This window comes from Phyllobates terribilis, unplaced genomic scaffold (genome assembly GCF_046119375.1).
Source record: "Phyllobates terribilis strain yellow unplaced genomic scaffold, ASM4611937v1 Scaffold_2__4_contigs__length_985480577, whole genome shotgun sequence".
Lineage (NCBI taxonomy): Eukaryota > Metazoa > Chordata > Amphibia > Anura > Dendrobatidae > Phyllobates > Phyllobates terribilis.
Window position 1 is genome coordinate 855,457,014 of NW_027362762.1, and position 24,625 is coordinate 855,481,638.

At 40.6% G+C, this 24,625-nt stretch overlaps 1 protein-coding gene across 4 annotated transcripts in view; it reads right to left on the reverse strand.

Moving 5' to 3' along the window:
• GIT1 (GIT ArfGAP 1) overlaps window positions 1-24,625 on the reverse strand; it is a 155,141-nt gene that overhangs the window by 34,904 nt on the left and 95,612 nt on the right. For 3 of the 4 annotated variants that reach the window (XM_073667955.1, XM_073667956.1, XM_073667953.1), the window contains exons 9-11: window positions 17,038-17,064; window positions 11,587-11,635; window positions 11,198-11,270 (exon numbers count right to left, since the gene is read on the reverse strand). In XM_073667955.1, coding sequence (XP_073524056.1) covers window positions 11,198-11,270; window positions 11,587-11,635; window positions 17,038-17,064 — 149 coding nt within the window. The remainder of the gene's footprint in view (window positions 1-11,197; window positions 11,271-11,586; window positions 11,636-17,037; window positions 17,065-24,625) is intronic. The other variant, XM_073667954.1, reaches the window with a different exon arrangement.

The following is a 24,625-nucleotide window of genomic DNA, read 5'->3' on the forward strand; positions in this document are numbered from 1 at the left end:
GCATGGATTTATATAGTGTGACCAAGTTGTCAAGCACTTTTCCAAGTGATGCTAAAATCGCTTGGAAAAGCGCTTTACAACCACATGCGGAAATGCATGCAAAAACGCTTGACAAACGCTTCTACCTGGCAGGAAAAACACATGTAAAATCCGCATGCGTTTTTCCTGCCAGGGAGATGCACAAAAAATCCGGAGCATTTCTGCTTCGTGGGCACTTAGCCTAAGTAGGGGGCGCTGGGTGAAATTACTGTGATGGGGCTCTGGTTGTGACTCGAAACCATCTGAATGTGGTGCTCAATATGGTAAAAGAGGTTGGGGACCATTGTCCTAGTTGGATAATCCCTTTAAGTCTATCACTTGCCAACACATTTTTTTGGTCTGGCCCTACCACTAGAACCTCAGATTTTCTTACTTAATTTATTTCCACAGGATAAATCCAAGAATACTGTCAGACTCATCTTGCATATATTGACAGCTGTGAGACATTTGATAGCATCCCATTGGGAGCAAACCTCCTCACCATCTCTACTAGATCTATACAGTAAAATCAAAGACATTAGAAATTAAGAATATGGTATTGCTATGAACGAAAATAGGGTTGAGAAATTCAATCTCATCTGGTCTCCTTGGGATACTTTCTGGATATCCCTGAATATCTGAAAATCACCTCTTCTGACTTACTCAATCTTCTCCTCATCTTTACATCCAAGTTCCTACATTCGTCTGTTACCCCCTCTGTCTATTGTAGGTCTTGTATGTCTTCCCCTCTTTTCAGATTGTTATAAATCAGAATTTCTAAATTTCATTTTGTTTAAATTGTCTTTATTGAAATCTGTTATGTTTATATATATCTATCTTTCTATTTTTCTTACATTTTATATTTTGTAAAGCATGAAAATTCTTCAATAAAAATTTACAATTTAAAAAAAAAAAAAAGTCTATCACTTGCCAATCACAGCCGCCATGATTCTGGTGTCAACAGAACCCAATACAATTTTGATTCTTGTAACACAGAGGCCTGTCCTCATTCATGTCACATCCCACAAAATAAATACCTTCCATTGGAAAGTGATACCTGAGTGGGTACGACAATTAGGGAGAAATTTTACACCCGTGTTGTTATTTTTGTTTTTCTGATCCGTCAAAAAAGCAGAAAAATATGAACAGTTCTATCTGTCATATTATGGACACCAAACATCACCTAACGGATTTCTGTCTTTGTTTTGGTGCCTGTCATTTTACCCCTGCATATTTTGCTCGTCACGGCTAATGGAATTTGTGGCGGAGGCTCCTCTCCTCTTATAGAGTTTTGGAAAGTATAGGAGGAAGTGAAGAAAAATGAACAAAAATACAACATCTTGCAACAATAAAAGTTACAATGCGTGTGTCGCAGCACAACTGGGCATTAAACTGGTATTTATGGCGTTTTTAATAAAAAACAAACTGTTTCTAGGGAACGTAGACAGCAGGAGGAAAGGTCCAATCTGCTGCACCACATTGCACAACATCTGCAGAGGAGATTTTCTAAATAACGACTTTAGTGTCCCACGTTAGCAAACACTAGTCCTCCTTGCATTGCCAACACAAAGAACTAAAAAAATAACATTCCTTCGATGAACTCACTACATAATTTTTATGCATCAGCTTTTATTAATAAATATGTGTCTTCCCACTTACAATTTTGTCATATATTCTGCTACAGGAGACAAAAAAAATAAAAAAGTTTAAACCGAAAATATAAAGTTTATGTCATTTATCTGTATATAAAAGTATCCACAGATGACATTAACAGTATAAACTTTTGAAGTTTTTAAAACTTTTTAAAGTTGCAATCACGGTGGCAATTATTTTCCTTAACTTTGTCAATAATCCCAATGAAGAACAACACGATAACCCTCGCCCCGATGGTTACTTACAAGGAACATTAGATTGTATCCAGCTGAATAGCAGCCACTTTACAGCAATGTGGACACCATGGAAGTAATGAAGGTCAAGTCCTCCAATATCACAAATCCAGAGATATTTCCAAATCCAGCTGTCAAACAAACATAAGGATGGGGTGACAGGAAGATGAGCTGCCGGGGGTCTTGGATTGGGGAGGAGAATTTAGGCAGCAGCCTGGCGTGTGGTCCAGAGCGAGGGCGAGCACGGAGAAGCAACAGAAAAGCCTCTGTCTGCTCGCTGAACATGAACACGTCTGTTGCAACTTACACTGCTGAGAAATTGGCAGCTTTATGGAATGTGGGATGGGTCAGGAACTGCTTTATGAAAAAAAAAATGTATATCAGCCGTTTGGTAAAGCTTTTTTATCATAGTTCTCTTGCGGTTTCTACTTTGGTAAAAAAAAAAGTTCTCCCTGGCAGAAAGGATCCTTAATGATGACTAGCTTGGCTTAACCCACTACATGCCTAGAGCAACAGACTTGGCTTAAGATTAGATCATTCCCCTTCCCACATACTCTTGGCAATCCTGACATGTGACGTCTCTGTCTGGAGCAGAGGATGTGTTGTGCAGGGCAGTGGAGAAGGAGAAGAAAAAGTTCTGTTGACTGAAGTTGTTTATGAAGTCCTCAGTAACATACAGAACGTATATAAAAAAAAAAAGTTGCAAAAATGAGAATTGGAATATATAAGATTAGCACCATGTGAAACATTAATGTCAGGACCTGACTCGACATGAAAATAACAATATAACTGCAGGGAAAATGTGTTCTCAGGGGCTTTTTCTCAATGGTAGAGGAGAAAGGGGACGCACTCCAATTACACCATTCTTTATTCACAACATTGAAATATTTCAGCACATTGTGTAGCAGTTCTCAGTGATGAGCGCTGATTGCAGGGGTCCCAGATGCAGGGACCACCATTACTAGTTATACAGTGTGGCTCCTGCCACATGAACGAGAGAGACCCAAAGTGAAAAAAAACAGAAACAAATCTTTTTTCACACCAATATGTGAATAAAGTTAATGTAAAAAAAAAAAGTCCCAATCACTCCACCGGCAACTGTAAAAAAAAGTATCCAGTGAGTTTCCAGCAGACCCTCCTTCCGCTTCGGGCAGCTGCTAAAATAGAATTCAGTGAGTTCCCTAGTGGAGCCTCCTTCCCCTTCTGGGAGCTGAAAATATAGTATCAAGTGAGCTCCCTAGTGGATCCTCCTTCCCCTTCTGGTAGTTGTAAACATAGTATGCAGTGAATACCCTAGTGGATCCTCCCTTCCCCTTGTGGCAGCTGCAAATATAGTAATCAGTGAGCTCCCTAGTGGATCCTTTTTCCCCTTCTGGCAGCTGCTAAAATAGTATCCAGTGAGTTCCCTAGAGGATAATCATTCCCCTTCTGGCAGCTGCAAATATACTATCCAGTGAATTCTCTAGTGGATCCTCCTTGCCCTTCTGGCAGCTCCAATATAGTATCCAGTGAGCTCCCTAGTGGATCCTCCTTCCCATTTTGGTAGCTGTAAACATAGTATGCAGCGAGTTGCCTAGTGGATCCTCCTTCCCCTTCGAGCAGCTGCTAAAATAGTATCCAGTGAGCTCCCTAGTGGATCCTCCTTTCCGTTCTGGCAGCTGCAAATATAGTATCCTGTGAGTTCCCTAGAGGATCCTCCTTCCCCTTCTGGTAGTTGTAAACATAGTATTCAGTGAGTTCCCTAGTAGATTCTCCTTCTGGCAGCTTCAAATATAGTATCCAGTAAATTCCCTAGTGGATCCTCCTTCCCCCTTCTGGTAGCTACAAATATAGTATCCAGTAAATTCCCTAGTGGATCCTCCTTCCCCCTTCTGGTAGCTACAAATATAGTATCCAGTAAGTTACCTGCCCCTTCTGGCAGTTATAAATATAGGCCCAAGTAATTTCCACTGCAGGAAGATACTGTATGAACTGTATTGCCATGCTACTGCACAGACTTCAGCCCTTCACTGTAAAGAATGGGAAAATGAATTTTTATAGGTTGGTGAACAGAGGATCACTACATCTATAAAAAAAAAAAAGAAGGAGTGTGGATCGAGCAGTGGAGAGGATAACTGAGCAGGCGTGTCCACTAGCTCTCAGCTCAGTAGGCGGACATGCACAATGATATACACTGTGAGCAGCTGGTGGTCCCATACTATGCATATATTTACATCATTAGAAAAAAGTGAAAACTATTTTATGGATGTTTTTTCCAAAAATGTGTAGAATAAACATAATTTTTACTGGTAGAAATTATTCCAGGTATGTAATTTTTTTGTGAGGGAGAGGTGGAACAAGAGAAAAGGGGGAGAGGGTCTTTAACATGTAAACAATGGTGTGTATTAGGATCTTAAAGGGGTTGTTTCAACATAGATCTGAGTCTATAGAGCTTGTAAGCACTCCTCCATTCCTCAAATTTTTAATAATAGGTAAATTGCAAAGTTTCCCGTTTTTCAAGTAGTTTGCAATTTTAACCATTTATGATGCTGATCCCTTTAAGTCTGAATTCAGACGTCCGTGTACAGACAGTGATGCGACGGACCGGCTGCAGGTCTCCTAACCTGAACGTGTCCGGCACCTCATATGCGCCCGTACTCGGACTGTGATACATGACCGTTAGGCCAAATTCAGCCGTCCATCACAGATCAGCATGGTCAGGGAACTGTAGAGCACAATTGTATGTAACAGTAAATCAGCAGGCCGCATTGTAGGGAGGTAGAGCGCCGCCTCCGTCATGCCAGCAGATAACGAGTCACAACTTGAATTTATTTCTAAAACCTCAAAGCCACAAACTCTGTTATGTCTGGATGTCGGCTGCTTTTCATAGCCCATAACCAAGACATAGCAATCTGCAATTAAACTGGAGCTTTTTATACTCTCTGCGTAATCCTGTCAAGTACAGCGAGCATAAAGCTAACCAGAGAGTCCTAAAACATCGGGAATGTTCATCTATACACCTCATACTCCTTATACAGAAAGTAACAGACATGTATAATAAGTAGTCATCTGGCTGATCATCTGCAACTGCAGTAAAGTAGTGTCTAGTTGTTCAGTGCCCAAGATTACATAGAAGCTGTAGGAATGGAGAATCTACAGAAAGCAGCTCCTTATCCTCTACCAGAAGGAAATCACAGCACAACTAAACGCATTAGATGGGATTTATAGTTTTGAATAAGAGGTGAGACTTCTAATAAAAACTTGATACAAAACATTTACAGAACTGAGAGACTGAATCATTATTTGGACTATTGATCTTCTGCAGAAAATATTAATGTAATTTATTAATTTGCGGTTTAAAGGGAATCAATCTACCAGCAGGATTTCACACCCTAAACTACAGGTGCATCTCACTAAATTAGAAAATATCATCAAAAAATTATTTAAATCAGTTCTTCAATACAAAAAGTGAAACTCATATATTATATATAGTCATTCCAAACAAAAAGTTAATGTTAATGATTATGGCTTACAGCCAATGAAAACACAAAAGTCATTATCTCAGTAAATTAAAATAATTAACAAAAAACAACTGCAAAGGATTCCTAAGCGTTTAAAAAGGTCCCTTAGTCTGTTTCAGTAGGCTCCACAATCATGGGGAAGACTGCTGACTTGACAGATGTCCAGAAGGCAGTCATTGACACACTCCACAAGGTCCCAGAGTTCCAATTTCCATTTGGAAATCCAGGTCCCAGAGTCTGGAGGAAGAGTGGAGAGGCCACAATCCAAGCTGCTGGAGGTCTAGTGTGAAGTTTCCACAATCAGTGATGGTTTGGGGAGGTAGACGCAGGTGAACGTATCCTTATTCTACACTATGGCCCTTTTACAGTTTCCTGCACAGCAGCCCCCCATCCACCTTCTGTGCAGTGAGATGCACCTGTATTTGTATATGCATGTAGCCGTTTCAAAGACAAGTCCAGCAATACCTTTAAATGGGCAGTCTGTTCCTCCAATACTGAGAAATCAGAACTTGAATTTGCATGCAAATGAGACTGAATGGATCTATGGTAGATCCAAAGCCTCTGTCACTCCAGCTCTATTCCCTGCCCAGCACCGCCTCCACTTGCTGACTGACTGCTTCTGTGCAGTGTTACTTCAGGAAAAGGAGTAATCTGTCAAGCAGAAAGAGGCGGCACTAGGCAGTAAATAGATCTGGAGTGATCGAGGATTCAGATCTACCATAGCTCTTCAGCCTCATTTACATATAAATTCAAACTCTGATTTCTCAGTAACAGGGGATCGGACTGGCCATATAAAAGGTATTCCTAGACTTGTCTTTGAAAGAGCTACATGTGCATAGAAATAGTTTGGGGTGTAAAATCCTGTTAACAGATTCCCTTTAAACTAAAAATGTAGGGTACTTTGGTACAAGGCTTACACATGACAGATATTTCGTACAGAGTCCAAACTGCAGCAGAATGTATTTCATGGAGAAAAGCAAAAAAATAAAAGCACAATATAACCAAATTGATGCTGCAGATTTAAGTATTTTACCCTTTATGAAATGTGCGATAAATCTGCAACATTGTGGGTTTAATTTTAGCAATATCCAAAGAAAATATACCCTAAAGGGGGTTTCATATGCAAGACATTTATCATATATCCATAGGATATGTTCTGGCCATGTGCAATTATTCAAATCCAACCACAGTGAGAAAGAAGGGAGGTCAGGTCCCCCATTCTCCTGGTCAAACATGCATTCCCTATCCTGTGGACTGGTGATAAAGGTCTTCCATGTAAAACCTCCACCAAAATCCTACCACACAAGAACGTCATCAATGTAGGAAGCAAAAACTTGACACTTGAATGAAGGTTGAGCCTGTCGTCTGTATAAACTGCACTTGAAATATTTTGATTGCATTTTCTCTATGTTACATGAAGAAACATTACTTGTTGTTCCTCTGTATTATATAATGCCATAATAGCAATTATTCAGCTGGTTACCTTTCCCTTTCCCATCGGCTGAACTTGCCAGCGGGAACCTGTGACCATCTAATGTTTATGGGGGTCTCCTGAGTCTTTCCTGACAGATTCTGTTGAGGACGATAAGGATCGCGTTTGACTTTTAAGAAGCACTCCTCCTCCCATCAATGTTTTTATCCTCTTAATATATTGCAGTCATCATATTATATAGCACTGTGTACTTACAATTGCTCATTCTGTCTTTCTATCCAGTTAATTCTTCTCTTATCTCTGCTCTATGTAGTAACAGGAAGTCTCTTGTCCCTGCATTTATCATCCCCCTCTTCAGCTCCTCACTCAGCTGCTTCCTCCTCCCTCTGCCATAGACTTTTGCAGTAAGTGATGATTTGTACAGGCAAAATTAACCTCCTGATTCTACATAGAGCTGAGAAGGATTCAGTTAGTCTGTTTTTAATCACTTGATGACATAGACCTAATGGAAAAGAGAGTAATTAGCTGGGTAGAAAGAAAAAATGAACAATTGTAAGTACACAGTGCTATATAATATGATGACTGCAATATATTAAGAGGATAACAACTTTGATGGAAGTGCTTACAGATGTAGTAGTGGTTTACTCCGCTCTCTCCATAGGGAACACGTGAATGTTTGGCAAGCCAATGTTTGTGTGTATGGGGGAGCTGGTGGAAATAGCTATTTGGTGAACAGTTAACCAAGATGTATGGGCGACTTAAGCTGGTGCTTTACTTTAGCTAGAGAGAGAAAGAAAATTATTTGAACAAAGTGGATGAAGTGATAGCAGTTTATCCTTGATCTGCCGGATTATTCGAATTTCCAGAATATCAGAATTTTTTTTACTCAAAGAAAAGAACTTCATAAAATGACATCATTTCTATGGGAATTGAAACTCGAGATCAGACTCCTAACATCATCATCAAATAAACCCCACATTCAGAGGCCCACAGAAGGCACACAAACTATTTCCTATCCAGAGGATAGATGATAAAATGTACGACTGCTGGGGGGCTGGCTGCTGAGACCCCACCCACTCCAATAAAGATGAGGCCCAAAGTCAAGTGTCAAGGAAGTGTTACTGAGCATGTGCGACCACCAATCTAATAAAGACTTTGAATAAAGATGGTCACACATGCTCACTATCCCTCCATATAAACACAGGACTTTGGGACCTCTGTTCACATGATCAGTGTGGGGGCCCAGACACCCCATACCTTTGTCATACGGATAGGTAATGAACGTTGTTTGTCGGGCAAACACTAATAGTTTGTATTATACATAAAAATAAATGCCCTTATGCCCTTTTTTAAAAGTGTAATTTAGAAATGTGAGAAAAACAGATCAGGTCAATAAGTGCATGTTCCAACTTTGCAGATCTGTTCTGCTTTTTTTCATGCAGAATTCACTTTAAAATTGTGTAGCGATTTACAGTTCTATATAAGTGGATGAAGATTTCATAAGTGGTAGAAACATCTGCAATGATTTCAGATCATGTTGTAGAATATAATTTTTAATTGCAGAAAAAAAGTGTCTGTACACAGCCTAAATGTACGATGATGTGATTGTGTAACCACACCCAGTGTGTGCGCCAAATAAATAATGGGAGAGCGTCTGAGACTCACAGCCAAACTTTAGAAAAACTTCAGAAAACTTTAAAGTTAATATTTTGCACAAGCTTAAGAGGTTTTCTGAGTCTAAAATATTGATGGTTTCTTATTGGGATAGACCATCAGTATTAGATCAGTCAGGTCTGACTCTCAGCAGCCCCACCAAACAGCTGTATAAAGGGGCCACTGCAATCATCTGCGGTACCTTTAAATGTGGCAGCTGTACTTTCTGTAAATGGGGGGGGACACTGAGTAAAAGTTTTACAAGTGCATCTTCAGGGAGGAAATTCTTTACTAGAGACTTTGCACTGTAAAACCTCAGGTGTTGTTTACATGGCCACGTACACGTCCCCTAAATTATATAGGGGAAAAAAACAAAACAAAAACGTATTAGTGAACACCTGGGGGACATTCAACTTAAAAGAGACACCCCAATATCCCACCATGTGAGAGTATACCATCAGGAAAGATAGTGGGGTGTTGTAGTTTTGTTTCTTGGAAGTGGTATAGGAACATAAGAGAAAGAGAGATTGGGGCAAACAAATCGTTCAGAAAGCAACTCTGGATTTTTAGAATGGATAGCATGTCCCCTAAATTGTTAAATGAAAAACTATGGCTGCTTCTTGTGATAATAGTACTACACTTTTGGTTCAGAATTTAGAGACAGGCATAAAAGCCTACCATAGTCCTACATGGTCTTATGAGATGGACTGTGGTTTGAATTTAGTCTTGATTATGTCTATCACTGAGGTTTTATATCTTTAATAATCCCGAATTATTTTCTCTGATCAAAATTGCTGGCCTTCTTTCAAAATCCCCTCCTTTCTCATGAGAGGGTATTAAAAATAAATAGAATGTGACTCCCAGATAGAGCATATTTCATATTTTTGCCCATGTGGTCAATGAATAACAATATCTACGTCTGACCGCCTGTCCCTATATTAGATAATATATCATCAAGGAGTACAATTTTACATGACATTACATGTATACGAGACACTGTCTGATGAGGGCACGGCATGCTTTGTGTGTGCATAGATACTATCTAATCCGCGAATCGGTCGGCGCACACACGGGCACTCATTGAGAGTAATAAAACATCTGAGGTGGCCAATGCTTTTGCGAAACTTAAAAAGAATTGGTCATGGGAGACAGTGGCGCACTAATGCCGAGCGACGGCGAATGTGGGACATGAGTGAGGTCGACATAGGACCTTGACGCATGCGCTGTGAGAAAAAGGAGGTCATCGGAGGACTCTGATGCAAGCGCAGTGCCAAGATACATTGCCAGCGCCTGCGTCCTATCCATGAGAGGACCTCTAGTGATCAGAACCTGAGAATAGGGAAAGGGACACTTGACCCATGCACAATGGACCCCTGAGGGACAGTTTATATCCACAACACAAGGGAGACTATGCCCTCTGTAATGTCTGAGTGACAGAGATCACCTGAGGGGAGGAATATATAAGTGGGGCATCAGGAGACCTGCAAGCCACAGAATCTCCACTATGGGCATCAAAGTCTGATGCTGTAGTTTCCAAGAGCCTCCTGAGGAACCATGTGATGGAGGGGAAACGCGTTAAGGCGAGGCACAACATGGGATTCAGAGGAGTAGACATATCATTTAGGATACATGCTGTCTTTTTTTTTTTTTTTTTTTTTTACTGATGATGGTTTATGCCTTCGATGTCTTTGGAAATACATGGCATCTAGCCCACACTTTTACCCTATTGTAACTGTAGATTTTGCCGGTCACATGTTCTTTTCAATCCATGTTCTTATTACCATCTTCTGATGTGAATAGTATGGACTAGGATGAGATAGGGCGAGACTTCGCTGAGCGGGGGACGCCACTGACGTGTGACAGAGTGCCAACCTCCGCAGCTAGGCAGGGCCACTACTAGTGATCGGCTGCAGTGCTGCGGACAAGACATCACCTGAGCAGTAGAGACGCAGCGCTGGACCCAGCGAAGGTAAATATGGGCTAATTGTTTTTAATACATCCAGGATGAATTTGTGACAAAATGTTGAAAAGGGACAAGCTCTCTAACAGGTTTTCTGATCTCATATAGTAAATTTCCATTTATTTGTCAAAAATTAAGTCATTTTACATTTTATTTAATAAATGTATACATGAAAATAATCAATTTTGTAATATATCTTATTAGAGAAATTTGCTTCTTTCACCTCCTGGACTGATCTATCACTCTCAAATTATGGGTAAAATCTGTATTCAGTGAGGACAGATTTTCCCATTGCCGAGACACGAGAATACAGTTGGTGCTTATAAGATTATATGGGGAGAAAAGGAGGAGCTAAAGGAGAAAACAAATATTCTGCTGCAAGTTCTCCTGAAAAGATAGTTACAATGTTGCATAGAACTTAATGAGCACCAACTGCCATCTCCTATCTAGGTAATGGGGAAATCTGTATTCACTAAAGGCAGATATTACATATGCATTGAGAATTTTGAGAATGAAAGATCAGTCCAGGAGGAGACAGAAGCAGATTTATTAGATAAGATCCATTACAAAGATTCTCATTTTCATGTGAACTATTGATTTATGAAAAAAAAAAAAAAATGACAACGGTACCCTTTAAGGTTGCAGAGTAGCAATTACAAAGTAATCATCGAGTATACCAGTCCAGGAGTACGTCAGGTGTGCTGGTACATATTAATACATAATAAACACTCATTATAGAACTCTCTACCTGCATCGTTTTCTCTTCGATCTACCTCATCGTAGACATCCATGGCCAGTTCTTCAAATAGCCGGTTACTGAGCTGTGAATAAAGAGAGTGCCTGGTTAATCAGGAAGAAATAACAGGGAATGGCTAAATGTCCATCACAAGAAAGAGAGCGGCTGCGGAAGTGCTAGATAATGACAGCAGAGTTCACCAGAGCGAACAAAAAAGTGACAGCCCTGCAATTACAATAGACTGGGAGCAGTATGTGATTAAAGACGGGGACAAAAGTGCCACTCTGAAGAAAGTGACAACTATCCGGGAAGCAAGAGAACGACAGAGGCAACCAACGTGAAAGATGAATGAGACCTCAGATGCCCAGAGTATACCCGCCTCCAGCTGGCACAGAACCTACCGCCTGAAGCTTCTTTTTGGCAGCTTTCGCAAGTTCAGACAGGTCCAAACTGTAACAAAAAAGTAAAGTAAAATGTAACATATCACATAAACCCATGAAAACTGTCTACAACGCTTCCTCTAGTAAATGGATATTAGCATGTGTTACAAAAGTAATGGTATAAAGAAAAGGCATGTAAATGGGGTCCTTACACCCAAGGCTATGTGCACACTACATCTTTTAGTCAATTGAACAGCCACCAACTTTTCCCAGTCAAAGCGGCTTCGGGAAGACTCTGGCGGTCATTTTCCTTCACCACCGGTAATTGTTAATCTATACCTTAAGTATAGAGATTGGGCGGATTCCAAGCGGAAGCTGCCAAAAGAATGAGTATGTCCCTTCTTTTAACCAGTGTTTCCAGACTGTGAAGTGGTTAAAAGCATTGACATAAGACGGGACATGTGCACAGCAGCGTCGCTTTGACATTGCTGTGCACTATTATCATTTTACAAGGCTCCTTCACAGACGGGCGGAATCCGCTAGAAAAAGACGACATGTGCATATACCATAACATAAAATAGTAAAATAGATCACTCTGTTTGTAATGACTCTATATAATATATGAGTTTCACTTTTTGTATTGAAGAACTGAAATAAATTAACTTTTTGATGATATTCTAATTTAGTGAGATGCACCTGTATATGTTCTATAAAATGCTCACTAGTAGCTGAAAGTGGCAAGCTACTCGACCTTCAGCGACCAGTAGTGCCTCCTGTGACTGCCTGAAGCCTCAATGAAAAGGTTCCGTTGAGTCAATGTCTTCCCTGCACCGACTGAATCACTCGGAGGGAGCAGTTACAAGGAGATTACACAGTAATTAAAACGTCATTTTCTCCATTTAGCCGCACTTCAAATCAGCCGGCTACACAGGGTTTTAACACTATTTACCTATAGATTAACCCTACATCTGCAGGTAAATTAGCACAGCCCCCCGAGGAAGCCCACACAAAACGCGCGTTGGGGCTGCTGGTTTGGGATCGCACAAGGGTGAACATGGGTAAGAGTGGTCTATGTGATTAGAGTGACTGCACTATTGGTATCTGAACTTAATGCCCATTATGGTACTATGTAGGATCTACTAGTGTATACTTTATATTACTTGTTGGATAATTTTCCTCTAAGTAAATAAAAGAGTGTTCTATATCACCCTTGTAATCATGTGTTGATCCCATATCCTGGTTACCAGAGTCCTTTTTATTAATTATCTTGTCTGTTATTTGCATTATTTATTATTGCTTAGGTTTTCGTCATGATTTAAAAAATAAATATTGAATTTGGCTTCGTGCTTTTGGTTTTATAATCTGCAGGTAAATAGCATTTTTGGTGAGGTCAGGTTTCCTTTAATGCAAACAAGTGAACAGCTGATGGGTACAGCGCAGCGGTAGTATCTCCACCTCCGATTGTGTGTGACACTGCTGTGACTAGATACATTTGATTGTTTTACAGCGCAAGCGCTTCAAGAGAAGCCAAAATTAGAATATGACCTTGTAATTTAAATCAGGTTTTTGCGTTACATGTATTTAAAAAAAAAATTGGCAATTTTTTTATACATATATTCATGATTCTTATTGAAAAACAAAACTTGTTATTCTTTCAATTTTCAGACTGGCCAGTGGGGCTACTTTAGACTTCCTGTCCTCTCTGAAACAGTTTTCAGCAGGCTCCTTAGCAGAGGAAGGATGACAATGACAGGTAACACCTCTATACACCGCTGATAACACAGGATCCACCAATCATAATTGTCGGATGTCACTACTGACCCTGCTCCTCCTCCCTTCACAATGACCATTGCACACGATCATTAGATGCTTTAAATACAAACAATAGGGTCAGAGTCTGTTCATTGTGGCTAATGCACGTGTGTTTCCTGACATAATAGGAAGTTAAGAGTCTAAAAGGCCCCAGTGGCCGGTGTGAAAATTGCAATTATTATACTTTTAATTTTTAATACAGATTGTGATAGGGGATAGTTTTATTTTATTTTTCAAAAATACATATAAAACACAAAAACCTGATTTAAAAAAATAAGTAATTTACTGATGATGGCTTTCCTTTAAATAGCCAATACACATAAAAAAAAAAAAAAAAAAGTTCAAGGGAGGGCTTCTTTAACATCAACTGAACTCACAAAATTTAGTGGACAGTCTAACCATCTAATGTTTATAGAGTTGTCCCATTTATCCCCCACAGATAATAGGGCACAAGAAGGATTAAACATCTTGAATTTCAATATGCCCAATATTTGTATTCTCAACTAAAATGAGCCACCACCAGAGGTGCCTGACAGCAGCGTACTCCTCATTCAGATTGCAGTCCAGTAAGCCTGTGATGAGGAGGAAAGGGGGGAAATCGCTTATGGATGAACGGCTATTCGTAGAGAAAAATAAACCGCAGCCTGAAATATGGATATGCAGTGAAGATTACCCGTGTTCTGTCATTCAAACGAACCACTAAGGAAATCCAATAGAACGAGATTTCCCAGAGCTATTCTGTTTACAAGGTGATTTATAGGCTTTATTTTTATTCTAGTAGTATTCTAATGTACTTTTGCCTTTAGAGGGAACATGCAGCCAAAACCATCATCTGATAGATCATAAATACACACGAGACAATCACATTCGTGTGTGCGCGCATGTGCGTAAGAGGGAAAATTATACTGCAAGTTCCACTAAAGAGCAGTTTAGACAAAGGTATTGGGACACATACAGCTTAGGCTCCGTTCACACAGGGCTCTCTAAGTCAGGGTTTCTGTCGGAATTCCCGGCCTGGTTCGGAATCTCAGTTCTAGTTCATCCCAAAGGTGTAGGATGGGGTTTAGGTCAGGTCTCTGTGTGGTCTGGTCATTCATGTTCTCCAATCCCAAACTCATCCAATCATGCATTTATGGACACTGCTTGAAGCACTGGGGCACAGTCGTGCTGGACCAGAAATGGGTCTTCCCCAAACTGTTTCCACAAAGTTGGAAGCAAACCATTGTCCAAAATGTCTTAGTAAGCTGAAGTATTGAGATTTCCCTTTACTTGAAGTAAGACCAGTCAGGTGACGTTCTCAAGGCAGTTGCCTATCCCAGACTCAACCATCAGACTGCAGGATAGAAAAGCATGATTTGTCACTCCACAGAACATGCGTCCACTACTCCAGAGTCCAGTCGTGGCGGCTTTACACCACTCCATCCTAAATCTGACACTGTGCTTGGTGATGTAAGGCTTGCATGCAGCAGCTCGGCAATGGAAACCCATGCCATGACGCTCCTGGTGCACGGTTTATGTGATGATGTTAAAACCAGATGAGATTTGGATTCTGTAGTTATAGAGTCAGAGCGTTGATGACATTTATGCCCTCTGCTCCTCAATACTCTGTGACCCCACTCTATGGTCTGTCACTCCGAGCTGCTGCAGTTCCTACAAGCTTTCGCTTTTTAATACCGCTCACATCTGATTGTGGGACATTCATGAACTGACTTGTGGTATACTATCATGTCCGTATATTATTTCCGTTTGTTTATTCCATTTAGAACTGACAAACGGAAACAGCTGATTGGAACTGGCATCCTAGGCATTCATGATTAAAAGGTGTGTCCAATACTACTGCCCTATAGTGTACATATAACACCGGATCCACCATACAAAATAGGCGATTGTCACAGCTCACCCCCTCCCTGCACAGTGACCTCTGCACAGATCAGAAAATGCCTAAAAAACTCCCATAGTAATCAATTAATAACTGAATATATGCTGACTACGGTCATGTGGCTGCTGTAAAGCATCTCAAAAATGCAGTTTACAGCAGCTCAAGCAAGTTTTTTTCAGATGATCACCATTGTGTTTTTGCTATACGATGAGAATATTTAATAAAAAATGGTCACTAAATATCTGTAGCTGCATTTTGGCCAAAATATGCAGTCATCTGGCTCCAGCTACCAGGGGGTGATGTGGTGTCCCCACTGCCGATAGCACATATTGGCAAAAGATGCAGATATCGTACAGAGTGACACTATGCCTTCATATATGGTGCGTTATATCCAAGAGCAAGGAGATGACTGTTCTCACATGTTTAACCCTTAAATGATTGGATTACCAAAGAGCTTCTATTGTTGGTCACTAGAGGGAGCTCAAGTATAGTAATATTTCAGTGGAACTAAACTTTTCAAGCAGAAAAAAATTGCAAAAAAATCCAGCAAGGGGTCATTAAAATCCAGCTTTTGTGGATTGACAAAAGCTGGATTTTAAGGACCCCTTTCCTGGATTTTTTTTGCACATTTTTAAAATTAAATCCAAAAATTAGAAATCGCGAACGCGTTTCAGACATCCGTCCTTCCTTATTGCATGAATAAAACAAACTGAATATGGTACCTATTTGTGTCATATACGGTTACCGTATGTTGATGTAGGAAAGACTACGCCTACTTAACCCTATCCGGATGGTTTAACCCTACATAAGAGAGTAAGGACGTATGCCAGAAATGCGTCTGCGTTTTCGAATTCTTGGATGTTAATGGATTGCCAGCTCCTAGGGTACGCATTCATCTACAATACATATAAACTTCTAAACGTTTAGCCAAACATTAACATTTCCATAATTGATAAAAATTATTGGTAAATGTTAAACTGTTCCCAGCCCCAGTGTTCACAATTCAAAATTTCATACATTAATCCTTATATACGGATATCTCTCTCAATTTACACAAACAATATATTAATAAAACGTATTAATGTATCTTAGTTTCTTGTGGGTCATTATAAAAATAAAGCAAAGTCATAGGCAATGCCGTCCATGGTTGCAGCGCTAGCACTGTAAGGCTAGATTTACACGCACGGATTCTGTCTCCGGTAAGATGGGCATCCTGGTAATTTATGGATCTGGATAGACGGTGCAAGAGAAAAATCTGGGCACTGTGTACATGATGATATTGTTGCTATTGGGACTTAATCAAATGCCATTATTACAGAATCATGCCGGCTAAAAGTTTTGGGCAGAGTTGTTAAGGGTCTTACTGTACCCCCAATACAAATCAGACAAAGAATAAAGAATCCTGGTCTGTGCCATTGGATGCTGCATTATGGAGGTAGAAGGATTGCTCCTAGGTGGGAACAGATCTGCAGTACGGCACCGTATAGAGCACCATATGGCAGCACACAGCATGCCCATGTGAGACTGGCATGAGGACATTTCTTTAAACAAGTCATGTATTAGAATGATTATTTTCTGAAAATTAGTTATGTATTCTCACCCCCCCCCCAAAAAAAAAAATCGGTACATGAAAATCCAGCCTTACGAAGCATTAAAATGTTTCAGCTTCTGCCTTATGTAGAAATGAATGTGAGCGTCAGACCGTGATAATGGCACAAATGTTTGTTTAGTAATGTACGGCATAGCCTGGCACAAGTGATAGTGAGCGCGGTGCACAGTACCTCTGCGGCACACCTCTGGGACGAGTTCTACATCCAATGCAGCACAAGGAAGAACAGGAGAGAGGCGACAGGTTAGATAGCAAGTTATTAGGACATGAAGATAGATACAAATCATTGAAAAACACAGACGGAACAGGACAGCTAGGAACAGTCAATGGAAGAATGTCTCCTTGTATGCGATTACCATGGCTTACATATGTAGATCGATAATGTAATGTGTCCTGATACAGAGAATGAAATCAGGGGGATAGGAGAGGAGCTGCAGTTCTCTGCTTGACCCAAATCAGGAGCAAACAACGGATGATTGGAAAAATTAAGGATATTTTGGCTTACGGATTGCACAGACTGGCTGCAGACCACATTTCTGTCTGACCCTTGAGTTGTATGCCTGGTATGTACAATGCCTCTCCTGATATCCAGGCTCGCACCTGCCCAGACTTGGATATTACACCTGGTATCTGTTGAGCTTTTTCTGGTCCTGACTCCGTGTTGGCCTCAGACTACACTACTTTTATTCTATCGTTTTATACGACATGCATTAAAACAGACCATAAATAAACAGTCCATCCAAGTGCGGAGTAAAAACTAGATACCATCAATTTAGTGAAAATACGGAGCCTCTCAAATGTACAGAGTCTACTAATGGTGGAGAGTTGTGATGAGCGCAAGTGCTCGTTACGCGAGTATCACGGGTGCTCGAGTGACATGTTCGCGTCCCCATGTTTCATAGCTGTTAGACAGCCACAAAACATGCAGGGATTGCCCATGTTTGTCAGGCAATCCCCGCATGTTTTGTGATAGTCTAATAGTCGTGAAACACTAAAGCACCCACGATACTCGATGCATACCCGAGCACCCTAGCCAATGCTAGTGGAGCAACGCTAACTTGCGCTCATCACTAGTGGAGAGCACAGAGGGAGAGGAGGCATATCAGACTGAATACATGTATACCATATTTTGGGGCGACTATTGCTCTCTACCCTGATTAAGGGCCGATTCACTTACAATTGTTCTCTAGACAGCAGGTTTCATTTTGTGGTCTGATGGTTTTCAACTAGTATTTATATTCCTGTTTCTGTTGGCGTTCTACTGTACACAGGTTAGACTAGGGTGTAGCAGGGCAGGCCGAGAATGAGCGGGGGCAACTTCTTGCATACCATAGGGTACCAACCTCAGCAGATGGGTAAAGACTGATAAAAGGCACAATAGGGTTACTACTGGTACTTACATTTTTACTGTCTGAACAGTTTGGGACTGAGGCTGTCCATCTATTTGCCAGGGAGCGATTACTGGATGCTTTCCATAGTGAGCGGTGACACTAACCGCTCGCTGTCCCGATGACAGCTGAAGGCAGAATAAAACTTTAGCTGCTGCTTTAGTAAGCCATTGAAATAGGAATTTAACGCTTTTTACCTACGGAATACCACTGTATCTGCAAGTAAATAGCGTTACTAGAGACGACATGTTCCTTTTAAAAAGAGGTGTCAAAATGATAACACCCCCCCAAATAGTGTATATGGTCATGGTACCCTCATAACATCATCCACACATTTACTTAAGCAACAACCTCTTGCTCCTGCGACTTGAAAAAATAAAATATTTAAAAAAAAAATTAAAAAAATGCAGTTTAACTCATATGCAAATGAGGCTTGAGTGCTCTGGGAGTGTCAAAGCACTTACCAAGTCTCTGCCTCCCTGGCTCTATTACCCACCGGTCCCATCTTGTAAATAGGAAGTTTTATTAATGTGCACCTGTATGTACAGTTGAAATCAGAAGTTTACATACACTATATAAAAAGACACATATGCATGTTTTTCTCAATATCGGACATGAAATCAGAATACACCTTTCCAGTTTTAGGTCAATTAGGATTACCGTTATTTTTAATATTTGCCAAATGCCAGAATAATGAGCGAGAGAGAATGTTTTAAGGCATTTTTATTACTTACTGCAAAGTCAAAAGTTTACATACACTAAGATTACTATGCCTTTAAACAATTCTGGACTGCCCATATGATGAAGTCATGTGTTTGGAAGCTTCTGATAGTTTTTTTGGCAACATCTGAGTTAATTAGAGACACACCTGTGGATGTATTTTAATGCACACCTGAAACACACTGCTTCTTTGTGTAGCATCATGGCAAAGTCTAAAGAAATCAGCAAAGATATCTGGAAGAGAATTGTGGACTTGCACAAGTCTGGCTCATCCTTGGGTACAATTTCAAGATACCTGAAGGTGCCTCGTTCATCTATACAAACAATTATACGCAAGTACAAACAAGATGGGAATGTGCAGCCATCATACTGCTCAGGAAGGAGACGGGTTCTGTGTCCCAGAGATGGTCCGACATGTGCATATCAACCCAAGGACAAAAGCAAAAGACCTTGTGAAGATGATGGTGGAAGCGGATAAGATTGTGTCAATATCCACAGTGAAACGAGTACTGTATCAACATGGGCTGAAAGGTCACTCTGCCAGGAAGAAGCAATTACTCCAAAAGAAACATAAAAAAGCCATATTAATGTTTGCAAATGCACAAAGGAACAAATACCTTAATTTTTGGAGACATGTCCTGTGGTCTGATGAAACTAAAATTGAACTTTTTGGGCATGATGACCATCCTTGCATTTGAAGGAAAAGGGGAGAAGCTTGGAAGCCTAAGAACACCATCCCAACTGTGACACATGGGGGTGGCAGCTTCAGTTGTTGTGAGGTTGTTTTGCTGCAGGAGGGACTGGTACACTTCACAAAATAGATGGCATCATGAGAAAAGAAGATTATGTGGCAATACTGAAGCAACATCTCAAGACATCAGCCAGGAAGTTAAAGCTTGGGCAGAAATGGGTCTTCCAAATGGACAATGACCCGAAGCATACTGCCAAAATAGTAACAAAATGGCTTAAGGATAACAAAGTCAATGTTTTGGAGTGGCCATCACAAAACCCTGATCTCAATCCTATTGAAAATTTATGGGCAAATCTGGAAAGGCAGGTGCGAGCAAGGCAACCTACAAACCTGGATCAGTTACACCAGTTCTGTCAGGAGGAACGGGCCCAAATTCCAACTAACTATTGTGAGAAGCTTGTGGAAGGATATCCCAAATGTTTGACCCAAGTCATTCAGTTTAAGGGCAATGGTACCAAATACTAATGAAATGTATGTAAACTTTTGACTTTGCAGTAAGTAATAAAAATGCCTTAAAACATTCTCTCTCTCATTATTCTGTCATTTGGCAAATATTAAAAATTATGGTAATCCTAATGGACCTAAAACAGGAACGGTTTATTCTGATTTCATGTCAGATATTGAGAAAAACATGCATATGCGTCTTTTTATATAGTGTATGGAAACTTCTGGTTTCAAATGTAGATCCGCTTATAGCCACTTACGTCTCTGCACTGTCTTGCGCTCTCCTTTCAGGCCAGGATACCTATGTTTCGATAATTTTGCTGCCTGGAAAAAAATTACACAGGAAAGGGGATGGCTGATTATAAACCAGCTGCCCCATCTTGTTTTCTCACCAGAGGATCTCTACTAATCACCAGAGCCCTCAGCCAGAAGGGAGGCGGATATTAGTCATCCCCCACACCGGTCACAGAATACCGCCCCATATCAACTGAGTCACTAGGCTTAAAAAACCCAAGCCCATCACACTCCTCAGTCCAGCTGACCACCGGCCCCCATCACAGGAGGAAAGTACCATCGGGACAAGCAACTGCAGTAGTGATGGGCAGTCCGGCTCTTTTTGGCGATCTGGATCACTTGACTCTGCTCACCGGTTCTTTTGGGTTCAAATAGATCTCTACTAAATAGGGTGTTCACCATGTGTGAACACACATATAAGATAAAATGAACGCAGCTAAAACCAGGATTTGGTTCGGGTGGGCCGGTTTTAGATGTTGAAAACTGTCATTTCACCCCAAATAAGAGCCATTCACAGAAGCTGGTGTCTCTCTCTTATGTGCGGGCTCCACTTGTTCCCAGAAGGGAGCCAGCTCTGCCTCGGATCAGTCAGAAACGACCCATCACTAAGCATTCCCTTATTCACTTACTCCATGGACCCTTGTATTCCTCTCCTAAACCCCAAAATTTATTCCCACTGCATTCACTCCTTCCTCCTACAACTCCCTGAATTAACCCCTTCCTCCTCTGCTTATTATCCCTTCCTCCACCTCTCCACAGTATTTACCCATCACCTGTTCTTATAACCCCTGTATCCTTAGCTCCCTTCTAGATAGGGATAGTCTACATTGCTAAGTGGTGGGAGAAGGGACAAGACTGGGTAAAAGGCATCTTACTGGGATGGTGAATCTATTATACTGGTACCAGGCAAGAACTACTGTTTGAAAAGCGTCAGTGACCATGTCTTCGACATAGCGCTTTTTTACTATGGGATTTTTTAATCATTCTAATAAATGTTGTTTTTAATCCACAATTAACTTTTCCGGATAAGTGGTGTTGGACTTCCCTTTCACCTTTGGATTGGTGCCTGATATAGATGCACAGATCTCAGACATGCACTGGATGTTATACCACATATATAATTTGTAATAATAAACCAAGTGTCCGCCATCAAATGTCTTGAATCGCTATGAACAATATACAGTGTAAGGGAACAGAGGAGTTAATACATAGGAAAAGGAGGGAAGGATGGAGTCACTAGGGTCCCTTAGTGAGCCTTTCATACCCACCTCCCTATGCTTGACTAACAGCTCACTGACTTGACTCTCCTATTCAATGCATCAGGATTATATTTTATTTGCTTTCTTCATACTGTATTACAATCTTATTACCTCTACCAGACCAGACAGATTAGCAGGGAAGAGTTCGCCTAATACTTGATCCACACATAATGTATACCAATTTATTGCAGGGATATGTATGAAGTATAATGAGGATGTACGAATATTCATAATCATTATTTATATAAAATTAAAAATAGATTTTTAAATGTTTGCCCTATGTTACTTCTTATCATTGGTTGTAAATTCCACTTTGGCCACAAGGGGGAGCTCCAGTGCAGTAGTATTTTGCTAGTGACCAGCAGTTTTATGGAGACTGCAGGTTGCATCAGGTCTGCATGTGACGTATTGTGGAGCTAGCGGTGGAGGAGTCAGCGAGCGATAAGATCTGATGTTCCTGGATGTAAGCCAAGGATGCCGGTAAAAAGAGCTGCAGTCTGTTTCTGTAAAGTAAATCGCCAGGAGGCGGCAAGTTTCTGCAGGTCTCTGGAGGTTACCAAACTTATACTAAGCAAATAATTATACTATAAGACTAAATAAAACAGGTGAATACATCAAATCTTATAGGGAGAGTAAGCACTTTATGCATATGATGCACCTGTACATGTGCAGCCACAACAGGTGACACCGCTTCCCCCCTGAGCAGGTACCGGCCCCGCACTGCTATAAGGTTATAAGACTGAAACTGGATCCAGCAGTAAGAGAGGAAAAGTGTTTTGGCTTCTAATATGTCACCAATTCAGCAACTAAAATCTTTGCTGCATGCTCATTTAATCTCTTAGTGGCCAGGCCTGAATGACCGTACAATTTTTTTTATTATTTTTTTACCCCTCATCTGAATGCAGCAGTCAACATTTTTTTTAGTTATTGACAGGGCTGAATTAGGCTTTATTTTATGCAGGACAAATTGTATTATTTTTTAGCACTGGTTTTGGCTACATATAAATTAGTGTAATTTAAAAGCAATTGTTTGCTTAGATTTTCTTCTTTTCACACCAAATAACCTGTTGTTGAGTTAATTCTTTACAGAAAGATTTTTTTTAGGTTTTTTTCATAACTTTTTTTTGCTGGTATATATATTTTTTTTCTTTCATATTTATATTCTCTACATAACTTGTCCGCCAAGAGATAATAAAAGATCTCTGGAGAACTTTATTTTTTACCACTGTAACTGGAGCATTCATAGGAGCCCCAGTTACAGGGAAAAAACGGCCCTCTGCTGTGCCAGACTTCACTGGCAGAGCTGATCTCGTCCCTGGTTGAGTGACAGCTTGGGGTCGAACCTGCTCATGATAGATTGCAGCAGCAGGAATTTTAAAAGGGAATCTGTCAGCAGGTATATATTTCTACCCCATCTGAGAGCAGCATGATGTAGGGGCAGAGACCTCGATTCCAGCAATGTGTCACTCACTTTGAATCCCTGTTTTATCTGTTGCAGATCCAGCAGTTCTCTGAATGCGGAGCTCTGTATAACCCCGCCCACAACACTGATTGGCAGCTTTCTTTAGCAACTTTCTGCCTGTGTACAATCAGTGGTGGGGGCGGGGTTATGCAGAGCTCATGAACATGGAGGACTACATGGCAGCAGGTTTACTAGTTCTCTAATGATAATTTGCTACGGATAAAACTATGATTTTATCACGACTATAGCAAGAGCCCAATAAGTGACACATTGCTGGATTCAGGGTCTCTTCCCCTACATTAAGCTGCCATCAGATTTGTACATCAAGCTGCCCTCAGATTTGGAGTAAAAAACCTGGTGACAGAGTCCCTTTAACACCATGCTGTAAATTGAGAATGGCATGGGGGTTAAAGCCCTAGATAAAACGGCATAAATTTAAATTTAAAGCTCCTAATAATTTGAGAACACCACTCCCCCCAGAGTGAAATAATGAATGGCCTGATGTATGAAAAGACCCCAGTATGTAGATTTTATTAATTATAAAAATACTGCCCAGTTTTTCACTTGTATGAATGTATCTATGGGTGATGACCTGCATTTTTTTGGAGTCTGAAATACCCAGAAAGTTGACTCTTGCCATACACTGGTCCAAGATTGCCCCTCCATGCCTTAAATCACTACTCTGACTGTTCAGATTAAGGTCATGTTCACACATTGCAGAAAGTTTTCGCAGATCAGCAACAAATCTGCAGACAGAAACCACATGTGATACTTGCAGATTTTGCCTTACTCCGTTACTAAGAATTGAATCTGCAATGAAAATTGGCACAAGAATGAGTGGCCCTCAGAAATGAAATCTGCACCATGCTTTCATTTTCATGCAGATTTTTTTTTCTGCAAAATGTGAACAGGATTTTGGAAAACCCATTTCCTAACTGTACTGTAAATTGCTGCACATCTGCAGTATGAAATCTGCACTACAAATCAATCACATTTGAACATGGGCTTCCTGATGTTTATCGTGCGTGTTGTAGCTCTCACATTTTGCTTTGTTGTATTAGTGGAGGCTTTTGTACAGCACCGTGGTGTCCACCCCAGCAGCAAAGCCACGTGGGGAGTATGAGGAGGTCAGAAATCAAGAGAAAACAGGATGCCGATATGACCGTAGCTTCCTGATCACCAGGGACAGAGCTGTCACCCCCTACATAGCACTGAGCACGATGATAGAATACATGTTACACAGGACAGATAACAAATTACATGTAATCACTTTCATCTCACAAAAAGACCTATATTTCTCATGGTTGTCCAATTCAGACTACCCTCCTCATAAATCCCATTAAGTCATACATGACTATTAGGAGTCTATCACTTTTGCATGGCTGTAAATCGTGCATCCCCAGCACATAACATTGATGCTCGCACCGTCCTGTGTCAGACAA